This window comes from Chenopodium album, chromosome 25 (genome assembly GCF_948465745.1).
Source record: "Chenopodium album chromosome 25, dcCheAlbu1.1, whole genome shotgun sequence".
NCBI lineage: Eukaryota > Viridiplantae > Streptophyta > Magnoliopsida > Caryophyllales > Amaranthaceae > Chenopodium > Chenopodium album.
Window position 1 is genome coordinate 16,626,189 of NC_137858.1, and position 14,041 is coordinate 16,640,229.

General features: G+C 34.8%; 2 protein-coding genes across 2 annotated transcripts; one reads left to right on the forward strand and one right to left on the reverse strand.

The window, feature by feature from the left end:
- The first annotated feature begins 3,663 nt into the window (after nt 1-3,663).
- Nucleotides 3,664-9,282, forward strand: LOC145615278 (laccase-14-like). The gene is made up of 6 exons (XM_081670341.1): nt 3,664-3,756; nt 4,125-4,276; nt 5,830-6,074; nt 7,050-7,178; nt 7,946-8,896; nt 8,999-9,282. Exons 1-6 carry the CDS (start codon nt 3,664-3,666, stop codon nt 9,127-9,129), a joined length of 1,701 nt encoding a protein of 566 aa, XP_081526467.1. The 3' UTR covers nt 9,130-9,282.
- Nucleotides 9,283-12,632: 3,350 nt separating this feature from the next.
- Nucleotides 12,633-13,747, reverse strand: LOC145613799 (uncharacterized). Its single transcript, XM_081668849.1, has 4 exons — nt 13,577-13,747; nt 13,384-13,526; nt 12,931-13,289; nt 12,633-12,784 (listed from the first exon to the last, which is right to left on the reverse strand). The coding sequence occupies exons 1-4, from the start codon at nt 13,745-13,747 to the stop codon at nt 12,633-12,635; spliced, it is 825 nt and encodes a 274-aa protein (XP_081524975.1).
- Nucleotides 13,748-14,041: the final 294 nt, after the last annotated feature.

Here is a 14,041-nt window from a genome sequence, read left to right on the forward strand (position 1 = left end):
GTTTTTGGGTTTTTTTTTTATATTTGTTACTTTGAAGCTTCTCTCTAGAGTTGGCAAATGTATCAATTTGTAGTTTACAAATGAGGTACATATATAATTGGTTATTTCTTTTTATACATACATTGGCATCATTTTATTGGCATTTTTTGAATCAAATGTTGCATCTAATCTGATACTTGTATGTTTAGGGCACGTGTATGAGTATTATATATGTATCCCACATTAAGATCGATAGATAATTTAAAGGTATTTTACATTTTTCATTATTTGTCTTGATTCAGTTAGTCCCTTAACAACTATGTCGAGGTCTGGTTGTTTGGTTAGCGAGTTGGGGTCTAGGACAGTCTAGGACACAATGTGGCAATTGATGAGGGTTTGAGGGTGTTTCTTTCTGAAACTCACGTATAGTATTTGTTACGTGGGCTAAAATTCTACTTTCATAATAAAAACTCTTTCTACATCGAAAAAAAGCTAATTATTTACTTTGATGTCTCATACCTCTTTTTAATAACAAAATACACGCGTTAGTAAGCTTCAATGAAAATTATAAATATCAAAGAATTCAATTAAACAATTGAAAGATAGAGTTAAAAAGTTTAGACTGGATTTAGGACCAAACCCTCAGAAGGTATTAACCTTTCACGTCTAAGGCGAAGGCAACTTCCAACTTGGCTAGGTGTTTGTAGATCTACTGTATGCAATATTGTATTTATAAAAGCTAGTTTAAAAAGAGAGAGAGAAAGAAAACTATATTGCTCGAGAGAATTGAGAGAGAATTCTTAATGAGAATTGGTGGAATGAAAACGGAGGTCCAAGGACCCTATTTCTAGGAAAATAGTCCAGAATCCGATAGAAAATAGTTAGAATTTGAAAAGGAATAAAACACCATCCTGTCGCCAGACGACAAGCTCGTCACAGACAGCGCGCTAAAATATTTTTTTGCGGATTTTGTTCTTATCATATCTTTTGATCCAAATGTCCAAATAAGTCATATAATATGTAGTTGGAAATCTCTTGAAGTCTACTTTCTAACCCAATTAGAATCAGATTAAAATCTTTTGTAGATAAAAAGATATGGCAGAAATAGTGGAAGGATATCAATTTTGGATAGAGTTTCGTATTACTTTCATATCTTTTTCGTTATAGCACGAAATTAATATTATAATATATCATTGGAAAGATAATTTCAATATCTATCCAACCATATAAAATTTGGATAAATATTATGAGTCACGAAAATAACATCTGATCATCTTTGAACATCTTTAAAATCGAATAGAATTAGGATTTTCAAAAAGAGGAATTTTATTCAATTTCAAACTCTTTGGTCTTATCTTTTCAAAAAGGATAATTAAGATCTTTTAGAAACTTATAGAAGCTTCTAATCAGTCCTAATTAGTTTAGGAATAGGATTAAACCTTTGGACCCTCCACATGATCATTGGGTCGTAGGTAAAATCCGGTTTAGGCCCAGTTTAATATTTTGGCCATAACTTCCTCATTATTCATTGGAATTGGGCTTATAATATATCGTTGAAAAGGTCTTTTCGAGCCCCATCCAACTACACCATTATTGGATCCTTATCATGGATCAAACTATTCTGGATTCGACGTTTTCATAAAATAGAGTAGGTTTTCAAAAATAGAAAGAAGGATTTTTAATAAAAACTACCGCATCACTAGACTTTTCACACTGTCGTTTCATTCGATTATCATTCGACGCGAAAGATATTCATCACTGGGTTTGGTTTTGGGAGACACAATTAGGTGTTTACACTAGTGTATATTTTTTCCCCTATTGTTTACTCGTTTAGTGCTACCCCTATGTTGGAATCCTGGATCAGCCACCGGTACAGATCATGTACTGGTATATAACTATATCAAATATGGAAGGAGAAGCTAGCAATCCTTAGCTGTGAGTGATGAAAACAGTAGTTGAAAATTCATTTCAAAGTGACGGTTGAAAATACTATTAATATGTCATTTGTAGATTTTATACAGCATAATCGTGGAATATAATCCTTCCTATTATAATAATGCATATATATATTACCATTTGACAAGATGCAATTAACTACAGTATTAGTGATTATACATCATCCATGATAAGTTGATGACATAGCTAGGATTAATTGACCGATTAACTAATTAAGAAATTAGCAGCCTCGACTACGCGTTGAAGAACTTGCATTGGTTGAATTCAAGCAATTAATTAGGTTTTTTTTTTTTTTTTTTTTTTTTTCAATGGAAGCAATTAATTAGTTAAGCATACTGAACATGCATGTTTACTAATCTAATCCTTTATTTAGACATTGAAAATCTAATTACTATGTCAAAGCTAAGACCTCAAAGTGATTCAAAGGTGGGAGTCTTATGCAAAACTATGTGCTGTATGATATTTAAACGCTTTTTGATGTATTAGAATAGATAAATAAGTTGATTAATTATAAAATGAATATATATACCTTTAAAATTAGTGAAAGCAGTAAAATTATAAGAAATAAAATATAAAAACATTGAATTAATATTTTATTGTTGTATCTCATGTGTAGTATAGTATAGTCGTATTCCAAATAATTATTACAATGGTTAAGCTAAGGTATTGTTGATTAAAAAATAAAGTTAAACTTCGATCATCAAATATACAAGTAGGTGGAACACAATAATACTTCGTAATTAATTAAATTAATTAATAATATAACAATCATTCCTAATACGAGTATTATCTATATCTTCCTACCTTCTCTTATGACTATTGAAGATGCATGGAACAACACGTAGTATTAAGTTGATTATTACAATAAGTTGGTGCATGGAAAGATCTTAAGAAAAATTCTAACAAGATGGATTTGTTTGAAATAGCCGCCATTTATTTATTTATTTTTTTTTTTTGACGACCTTTTTAAAAAGAGGGTGAATGTAAATTGGTTATTTCAATTAAAAGGATCAAAATTACCTCGATCTAATCCTCAGTACTTTTTACTCCATGCCATTTCTATTTTTAGAGTCATTATTAATTAATTAATTATTAACTTTTGCAGTATATTTCTATTGACACATATGGAGTATATGCATATGTAAAAAAAAAAAATAATAAAAAATAAATAAAAACAGAATCACATGGATCTTATTAAATTTGTATGAAGATAATTTTTGCAAATTATATATTACAGTAACTTTTTAAAATTTTAACAAATATGCAATTTTAAGATATTAATGAAAACTTGTTTTTTAGAGACCGCATATAGAACAATAAAGAAAGTATAAAATAAAAGCAACTAGTATTTTATTGATAAAGTTACTCTTTATACAATAAATTGACCTCATATAAACAACTTCTAAAGGTTAAAGGTAACATATTATCCCTTATAAACATATCTCATAAATTTACCTCTTAATGTATGTACTATGAAAATTGTGCTCATACCTCGTAAAAAAATACTTCAAAGTGACAAAACGTTACCTTAAAACTGGGTATTGTACACTTGATTCACCGAAAAGTTTTTAATTGTTTTTCAAATAAATGAATTAAATGTTAGTTATCGTGGTTGACATTGTCTTACATGCATGCATGCCTATATATATAGAACTTCAACCCATCATATTCTACAAACAAAAAAATCAATAACGACCTTAGTAGGAAAAACCAACTACTATACTAAAAATGAAGTTATCCATTTTCGAAATACTCTTGTTTTGTTTCTTGTTCTTCAATGGCCTCCATCACTGCCTAGCTATAAAACGATACCGGTTTGAGGTTTGTATATACATAATAAATATATATACAAAGTACATATTTATCTAACTTATTCATATTTTACAAATCATATGCTTTAATTTAATTTTTCAACATGTACCTCATGAGTTCATGATCATCTTTCTAATGGAAAGACTAATCTACCAATTTGTGTCTAGTTTTTTTAGATATGAGTTGCATGCATGCATCAATCCTTTATTTGAAACGCTTACAAAGATTGGTACTTTTAAAATCTTGAAGTAAATGTGTTAGATACAATTGTGCTTGTTCAAATTCAGAATAGTCAAAGTGCGTATCTAAATTGTTCTAGACTTGTATATAGATAAAAATAACTAGAACTTATAGAAACGAGTGAATTGTAATTGCAGTTGAAAGAAGAAAAACACACGAAGCTATGCAGCACAAAGAACATCTTAATAGTGAATGGACAATTTCCAGGACCAACTATACATGTTCACAAAGGAGAAACCATTATTGTTGATGTCATTAACAGTGGCAACTACAATGTCACTATCCATTGGTAACACGACTAACACCCTTCTTCTATCTTTACTATATTATTCCTGAATATGTTATTATTTTATTTGTACTTTATCCATTAATTAATTTATTCTTAGTGCTCTAAATGTATGAAAAGAAATTACATTTTTTTTTTATTATTGTTTTATGATTTTTTTTTTTTGAACCAATTGTTTTATGATTTGGATAATGCCGTATATGCCAGCAATATTTTTTTTTTTTTTAATTTTTTTGAAACAAATGCAAGCAATAATTTCTAAACAACAAGTTAATTAAAAGGCTTAGTTTCCGAACATGTGAATATCTAATTAAAAAAAAAAAAGAAACCAAATAATCTAAAAATTGATAGTCCATCCAACCTTTTAATCAATAATCTTATACTATAAGACATACCAACAATGATACATGTCATCTCTTTGTGTATGCTTAGTTATTATTTTTTTTTTTTTTGAAATAAAACAAAAAAAAACTATTGATTAAGAAAACAACTTATTTACATAAATTATATTTTTTTTTATATACATATTCCATATTCATATGTAGCAACTATTATATTTATGAGATTCACAAATCTGTCTAAAAAAATTTGGACTAACTAAACCAAAAATCATATTCTTAAAATAATTTGTGGCCTTTACAACAAGAAAAATATTGCTCAATTTTTTTTTTTAATTAGTTCGTTGTGTATTAGAAGCTACAATTAAAATATGCATACACCAAATCAACATACTTCATATAACATACTAGCGTATATTATTCTTCGACTAATTCATGATTTTAATATTTATATCAATCAACAATCTAAGCAATAACTTAAAAAAAATAAAATAAAATAAAATAAAATAAAAAAAATACACAAAAAACAAAAAACTATAGATCACTGTGCATGGCACGAGATCTCTTGTAATAAGTAGTAAAATCATCACCACTTGATATTCTACCAAAAATTTAACTCCCACAAATGCTTCCTCTATTTCATAAAGTAGTAAAATTAGGTTGAAGGTTGAATATGAAATTCATCAATGGCAGCGACAATCAAGAAGATTTTTAATTTTCTAAAATAAATCAGTTTTAAAAGTTATATATTAGAAGCCAAATATATGGACAAGATTTATCATTTATATTAAGAGTGAAACAATTTTTTTTACGAGTATTTTTTTATTTTATTTTATTTTTTGAAAAAAGAGTGAAACAATTTTTGATAGAATGGAATTAATCAATTAAACAGCAGATGGAGTAAAAATACTACCCCCTTCTTCATATATATTGTTTGTTTGACCTTTTCTAGCTAATCATTAATGCCAAGTATATTCGACATTTAAACACAAACAAGCTAAGGGAGTATTTTAACTACCGTCATTTTATCCCGTTGGTGTTTAACTATTCACTTTTTCAATCGAAAATGATCAATAATTTATTGGTCGGTAACATAGATATTACTACCTACTTAGTCCTTACATATTAAAATGACCGGTATTTAATGAATTACTGTTGTCAAAAACACTATTTCTTGTTGTGATAATTTGAGAGTATGTAACGTTTGATATCAATTAGGCACGGAGTTACAATGGAGAGAAATCCATGGAGTGACGGGCCAGAATACATAACACAATGTCCAATTCCAGCCGGAGGCAAGTTTAGCCAGAAAGTAATATTTACAGTAGAAGAAGGTACCCTTTGGTGGCATGCTCATAGCAATTGGACAAGAGCTACGGTTTATGGAGCAATTATTGTCCATCCTAAGCATGGAACCAACTATCCCTTCCCCAAACCTCATGCTCAAGTGCCAATCATCTTAGGTATATTTACTTAATTGGCTACTTAATTATCATTAAATCTTGTGCACGTCATTTACTTTAATTGATAAGTTATGAGGTGGTATATGCAAAATCATTCGTCTGTTAATTAAAATTTTGGATAATGCAGGGCTGCATATAAGCATTTAATATTCTTCCTTTTTTAGTATTAGGTTGGGAATTTATCAATAATTCACGAGTAAATCAGTGTAATAAATGTTTATGCATTATCATTCTTTCCAGTATTAGCTTCTTATATGCCCTAAGGGTTGCATATATCTTTTTCCTTAAATTTTTTATACGCCGTTTATTTTATTAGGAAAATTTTGAGGTGGTATTCAAAATTCGATATTAAAAAACCTTACATATATAACATCGATATTATGTTATGGTTCCTTATTAGTGCTAGCTTTATTTTACTTGGATTGATATGTTTATTGACTATTTGCGTGTTTTAGGTTTTTGACAATCAACATGTTCAATATTTTACTGGTCAATTTATTGTGCTACATTTAGTCTTTTTTAAACACTGTCAAACTTGAAGATATAATTACCTAGAGAGTACCTTTTAATTGTAGGTGTAAATTTTTTATAAACTGAACCATGCATCTCAAATTCTCTATATATTTTTTTTTGGTGCTAAAAAATTCTCTATATATAATTGTAGTATTCTTGCAATATAATTATGCATAATTGTGCAAGTATAAACGCAAACTTTGATGTTTTTAATGGTGTATAAAGAGCAATAAAGACGTAAAAACATCGATAAAGATTTGGTGACAAACATGTGTATATTATGAAATATTTGACATGTAATCTTAAAAATCATGCATCTAGTGATAGGCATAATTAAGTTACCTCTATAACTGAGTGAAAAAAAGAAAGAAAAGGATGAAAGTAATTTAATTTGGAATAGTTTAACTTTGTAAAGAAGTTAGAGTAAATCAAAATTAAAATTAAAATGTATAAATTTTGCAGGTGAATGGTGGAAGATGGATATACAAACACTCTATTATTCATTTCTCCAAAAAGGAGGAGATCCAAATATTTCTGATGCTTACTTAATCAACGGTCATCCTGGTGATTCATATCCCTGCTCTAAACGAGGTAAATTTATCTTATCATTTTACATTTTGTGATCATATTGATATCAATGCAATTGGACATACTATGTTACTAAGAGAATATACTACCTCGTTAACTTTTGGTTGCAACTTTAAGGTATTATTTATGAGATATAAAATATTTCAAAGTTGCAATTAAAAGTTAACGGATATAGTAATTAATTCCACGGGATAAGATAAGTCAATATGTCATACTTCTTCCTTTCTTTTTTAGTCTACATGTTTTGAATTTTAGCACTGTTTACATATTTTACTTAACTAGGGTGGCTAACGTGAAGTGCACAATGTGCACTTCATATAACTAGCCTGGTCTAAAAAGTTGGTTTGACTTTATGTCACACATTTAGATATCGGTAGCATTAATGAGGTAAAATATGTAAACAAATATTTTTAGAGGTATTAACGTCCGCACATTATTCTTAATAATTAAAAATAGAAAAAAAAAAAAAAAAAAAAAAGAGGCAATCAAAATTAGTGAGAGCAATTAGTATATATTTTAGAGGGTGTAATTGTCCAAACATTATTCATAAGAGTTATCTCAAACTTTTTAAAAGATTGAGATTAGTTTTTGTATTTAACTTTAATAAATCATAGTCATGTAAAATCTTTCTACAATCGTCTCAATGTACATTTTCATGATAATTAGCATTGAAAACATCTTGTGATGTCATAAAACTTTTGATTGTCTTCTCATATTGATTAATGGTACTAGCTAATAACCAAAACTGTCATTCAAATTGGTGTATGCAGATACATTCAATCTAAGGGTGGATCAAGGAAAAACTTATCTACTTCGAATAATCAATTCAGTGATGCAAAACATCATGTTCTTTGGAATAGCAAACCATAATCTAACAGTAGTCGGATCCGATGGTAGCTATACAAAGCCATTTACAAGTGACTATGTCGCTATATCTCCTGGTCAAACCATAGACGTGCTCCTTGAGGCCAACCAAAACCCGAACCAATATTACATGGCTGCTAAGGCTTATGAACGCACACCAAATATACCATTTCCGAGAACCATAACTACCGGTATCATCCACTATAACGGAAAATACAAAACAAACAAAACTAGTCCTGAAATGCCAAATCTACCAGTACACAATGATACTGATGCATCTGTAACATTTACAAACTCGCTCAGGAGTTTAGCGAGTAAGGATCACCCTGTCAAAGTCCCCTTAGACATTACCACGGAGTTGTTTTATACATTGTCCATCAATACTTTCCCGTGTGAGATTGGGAACACATGTGAAGGACCAGGAAATACCCGTCTTGCTGCCAGTGTTAACAATGTAACATTTGAAAGTCCAACAGTCGACTTACTTGAAGCATATTATCATATGATTAATGGTCAATTCAAAACCAATTTTCCAAATAATCCACCCTTGAAATTCAATTACACGGCAGCTAACCTTCCATCAGAGTTCCGAAGTTCAGAGCGTGGTACAAAGGTTAAGGTATTGGAATATAATTCGACGGTTGAGCTTGTGTTCCAAGGGACGAATATACTCGGAGGAGGTGATCATCCTATGCACCTTCATGGTTATAGTTTTTACGTTGTTGGGTCGGGTTTAGGCAACTTTAACAAGGAAAAGGATCCTTTGAACTATAATCTTGTTGATCCACCTTATCAGAACACAATTGCAGTTCCATATAACGGATGGACTGCGATCAGATTTAGAGCCGATAATCCAGGTACGTCTTAATTCACCTTGATCATTTTCTTGCACCAAATCCGATCATATTAAACATTATAGTGCTAATCTATGTATGTGTACTTGTATATCAACAATGTAGGTGTTTGGTTCATGCATTGTCACTTGGACCGACACGCTTCATGGGGAATGGAGATGGCGTTCATTGTCAAGAATGGTAAAACACCTAAATCGCGTATGTTGCCTCCACCACCAGACATGCCTCGGTGTTGAACATAAGAGCACAAACAAGCATTCGTTTAAAAGCTTAAATTATATTCATTTACATATTTAAGGCATGATTGTTTGAATTATTTTGGATTAATTCATTTTTTTCATTTATATCGATTTTTTCTTTTCTTTTCTTTTTTTTTTCTTTTTTTTGTACTTAATGTTAATGCCAAAAATCGTCAAGGGACAACGTTAGGCTGGGACGTCGACGGCTAGACCAATTAAGCTATAATTAATCAAATAAGAAAATATAAGGACAAAACACAACGATATTTTGTTGACGCAGAAAACCCAATGAAGCGGGAAAAACTGCGGGTGGGAGAGATCCACCGATTTCACTATGAATATTTAAAGGTTACAATGTACTTTTAGGCGTAAAGAATGATATGCTGTGTCAAAGACTGTCCCTTCTAAGCTACAAAACTCTGTATATATAGTGACTAATGATTTGATCCTGGTGATTCATCCGTTGGAGCTTCAAGATTATCTTCCCTTGATTCTAGGGAATCAGTTGGCTAGCATTGACTGGAGATAAAAGCAACGGCTACCTTGACTGGTCTTGTGTATAATCTTAATATACTTGGTCAAACGAATCCCTGAATCGCCGGGACGTCAGTTGCTACCTCTTAATGATGCCTTCTATCGACGCTTGTGCTTTCTTGACGCGTCATAAAAATTCTGCACTAACAATTTGCCCCTGATTGTTTACTTTGGATTCCTCGAGATTCGAAGAAACAATCTTACATTGCCAACTCAGCGCACTAACCCTGAATTTTCTGACCGTTATTTCTTCTTGTCCGTTTTCTTTAACTCCCACGTCGCTGCACACTTCCCCATTTTCTTTACGGAGATAAATACTTGCTATAAATGCAGAACAATTGAGAAATTGATTTCTTAGTTTACTTCTGAATTTTCAAAAAATTTCAAACACTCCTCAAATTTGAAGAACCCCGGTGTGATTTTCCGAATTTTCCCGTTGTGATCCGCTCTTCTTCACTCAGGTAATTTCCTTGACTCTAATCTTTTAATTTCTTTAATTTTTACTTTGAGATGAAGGGGGGTAGCTCTAGATCTAGGTTTTCACTTAGAATTTTGGAGAAATCTAGGGTTTTACCTGTTGATACTATGACGACGCATGAGAATCCTGCAAGCACGATTACCGAAGAAGAACTTCCAGCTTTCGCATCCATGGCGGGCTTCCCTGAGAGTGCTTTGATCATGATTCCGCCTAATGATAAGCGCCCTGAAGACTGTCCTGATGGTCACGTCGTCTTTTATGAGTATCCTTTTAAACTGGGGTTCAGTTTCCAGTTTGATGCCTTAACTCGCTCTTTCATGGAGGTGCTTGACTTGAGCCCAGGGCAAGTAATGCCTCTGGTCTGGAGAGTTGCTCAGGTGATTGCGAAGATGACTGAAGGTTGGGAAGATCCTTTTGATCTCTCTGACTTGGCTCATGTATATAAGATTCATGTCGAAGCTTCTAACAGATGTACTCTTCACGTGCGACGCGGTCGTTCTCCCTTGGTCGGGAAGGTGAACGCTAATGACCGGGGGTGGAAGACGCGTTACGTATTCGTCGACAAGGAAACTCTTGGGGGAGACGCTCAATGGATGAGGACTGGATGGCGTGGCGGAGGTATACTTCGCTCTATCTTCGTTGTTTGTTGGTATTTGACGTTGACACCTTTTCTTATATGCTTCTTTTTGCAGTGATCGACGTGAACGCCGTAGTTGCTGGGGACAGGAGTGACAGTAAAGTGAAGGCTTTCTTGAAATTTCCCTTGAAGGACAGGACGTTCCCTAGTTCTGGTGCAGAAACTGCAGAACGCTCTCCCTCGAACTCTGAAGAAGACGTGACAGTCCTTGACGAGACTACAGCCATGGTTTCAGGTGACGTCTTATTTCACCTTGCTCCTTTAATGAATTTCTCCGGTTTTCTTGATTTTTGCTTTTTTCTTCGTAGATGCAGCTCACTCTTCGAAAAGTAAGGTTGTGTCCATCTCTCACAACGAGATGGTAGAGAGAGCTATGAAGAAGAAGAGAAAGTTGGCGTCTTCTACTAACGTCGTCTTGGACACCAAGCCTCTTGACTTCAAAGTTCCTGAGCAAAAGTCTGAGAGGAAGCCTGTTGAAAAGAAACCTGCAGATAAGAAGATTCCTCCTGTCCGTTCTAGTTCTGCTGCCAAGGAGAAACAAGTCAAAGAAGAAGATTATGAAGTTAGGGTTCCAGCCAGTTTCTTATCTGGAGAACCTAATGCTGCGTCGTTGTGGCCCACTACACAGAAATTGTTTTTCCTTGGTTCTGCGAAGCGCTTGAGTCAATTTTCTCCTCCAGAGATAGTGAGTGAAGCTATCAACCTGCAATTGAACGTAAGGACATTAATTTCTTTTTCATTCTCCCTTTTTGTACTTAGCATAATCTCTGATATGCTTTCGACGTCAACTTGTTGTTGCAGTCCTTTCAAGATCTGTTGGCTATCAGGGGTCACTTTATCTCAAGTGAGAAAGAGATGCACAACGTCAAGACGGCGCTTACCGCGGCTAGAGGAGAGGCTCGTACTAACGGCGAGGAATTGGCTAAGGCTAAGCGTTCCCTGGAAGCTGCACAGACAGTTCTTGGAGAGAAAAACCAAGAGATTGCCAAGCTGAACAATGACGTCAAAGAACTAAACAAGAAAGTGGCTGACGTGACCAAGGGTACTGCCGATCTGGAGAGACAGTTGATCGATGCCCAGGAGGACGCCAAAGATTCCAAGTGCCTGGATATGCTGACTGGTCGGGCCAAGGTGGTCGGGCCAAGGTGTTAAGGCACTTCCTGGCTGGACGTTTGACGAAGGAGGATGCCCAGAGAGAGATGGACGTCTTCCTCCAGAATTTGGGCACTGAAGCAGATCTTGCGTCGGAGTCAGAGAAGGATGCGGAGGACGCCAAGTCTACTGCTGAATCCATGCCTAGCACTGCTGTGGACGCATCTGACGTTCCCATGGAGACTCCTGTGTCTGACGTCCCACTGGCGGCTTCCGTCGAGGCTACTGGGCAGGGCCAGGACACGGAGGAACCTGCTCAGGACGCCTGACTGCTGGTGTCCCTTTCTTTTGATGTTATGTTAGACTTGTTTTTTCTGCGTTTGTGAACTTTTGCTGCTTTTGTAGTTTGGACGCCTTTTTCTTGGCGGTTTGTACTTTGAACTATTTGCTTTCCTGCAACATTTTATTTGACATATTTGCTAAAAATTCAAAGTCTCTTGCTTTTATAACGTTGGTCATGCTTACATTATGATGAAAATTATTGCAAAAGAGAATTTTGTAAATGAATACTTTAAACAGTTACAAAGCTTTTTCTAATGTTTTTCTGGGCATGAAAGCCTAGTTGAATTCTGGCGTTGAAGCCACTGGCGACTAAGGCCGATTCTGGCGTCAAGGCCACTAGCGACTAAGGCCAATTCTGGCGTCAAGGCCACTGGCGACTAAGGCCAATTCTGGCGTCAAGGCCACTGGCGTTACAGCCTATGCTTTCAATGTCTGACGAGGATTCCACTGTCTTGGCGTGATTGCGCATTCTGCGTTTGACCTACGTGTCATGGGGTCCATCTTGGTGTGCTTCTGCAAAACAGACGTTAGACTTGGCCGTTGGCGTTTTTGCCAACGGCCCTCCGATGCTTAAGTCAATATCCGTAATAGAAAGAGAAATATGGTGACTAAATTTAAAATAGATAATGAATTTAAAAATGATAACTTTTTAAATAAGTGGCGTTCCAGGGAACAATTTTACCTTCTTTGGACACGAGTCTGTATGCCCCCTTACCTGCGATGTCGACGATTTGGTAAGGCCCTTCCCATGCTGGACCAAGCTTGCCATCTGTGGGATTTTTGGTGTTCTGGAAGACTCTTCTTAATACCCAATCGCCGATTCTGAAGACCTTTGCCTTGACCTTTTTGTTGAAACATCTTGCTACTACTTGTTGTTGTGCTGCCATTCTTATGAACGCTGCTTCTCGTAGCTCTTCACTGGAATCTAGATTCGTGACCATTTCTTCGTCATTTTGCTCTGTCGTCATGAGGCCGTATCTTGTTGTTGGAATGCGGACTTCTGATGGGAGTACTGATTCACATCCATACACCAAGGAGAAGGGTGTTTGACCTGTTGACGTCCTTGGGGTAGTCCTGTTTGCCCATAAAACGGAGGGTAGTTCTTCTGCCCATTTCCCCTTAGCTTCTTTCAACCTTTTCTTCAATGACGAGATGATGGTCTTGTTACTTGATTATGCTTGGCCATTGGCTTGTGGATATCTGGGAGTGGACGTGCACAGCTTGATGTTCCATTTCTCGCAAAATCTCCTTGTTTTGTCGCTGATGAACTGAGACCCGTTGTCGCACACAATCTTGGATGGGATGCCAAACCTGCATATAATGTTACGCCATATAAAAGATATAACTTCTTTGTCGCGTACCTGGGTGAATGAATCAGCCTCGATCCATTTCGAGAAGTAATCGGTCATGGCTAACATGAAGACCTTTTGCCCTGGAGCTTGAGGTAACTTGCCTACGATGTCCATCCCCCACTTCATGAATGGCCAGGGACACAATGTAGGATGCAGCTCTTCTGGGGGTTGGTGTGACATTCCTGCATGACGCTGGCAACTATCACATTTGGCGACGTACCTCTCTGCGTCTTTTCTCAAGGTTGGCCAAAAGTAGCCTATTCTGAGTAATTTGGTCGCCAATCCTCTTGCTCCTGCATGACTTCCGCACTCTCCATCATGGTGTTCTTGCAACGCTTCCCATTGTTCGTCGCCCACTAAACATCTTTAGAGGAGTCCTGTCGAAGATACTTTAAACAACACGTTATGTAAAATAGTATATCGGGACGCTTTATACCTTATCTTCCTTGCTTCAAGGGGATCGTCAGGAAGGAC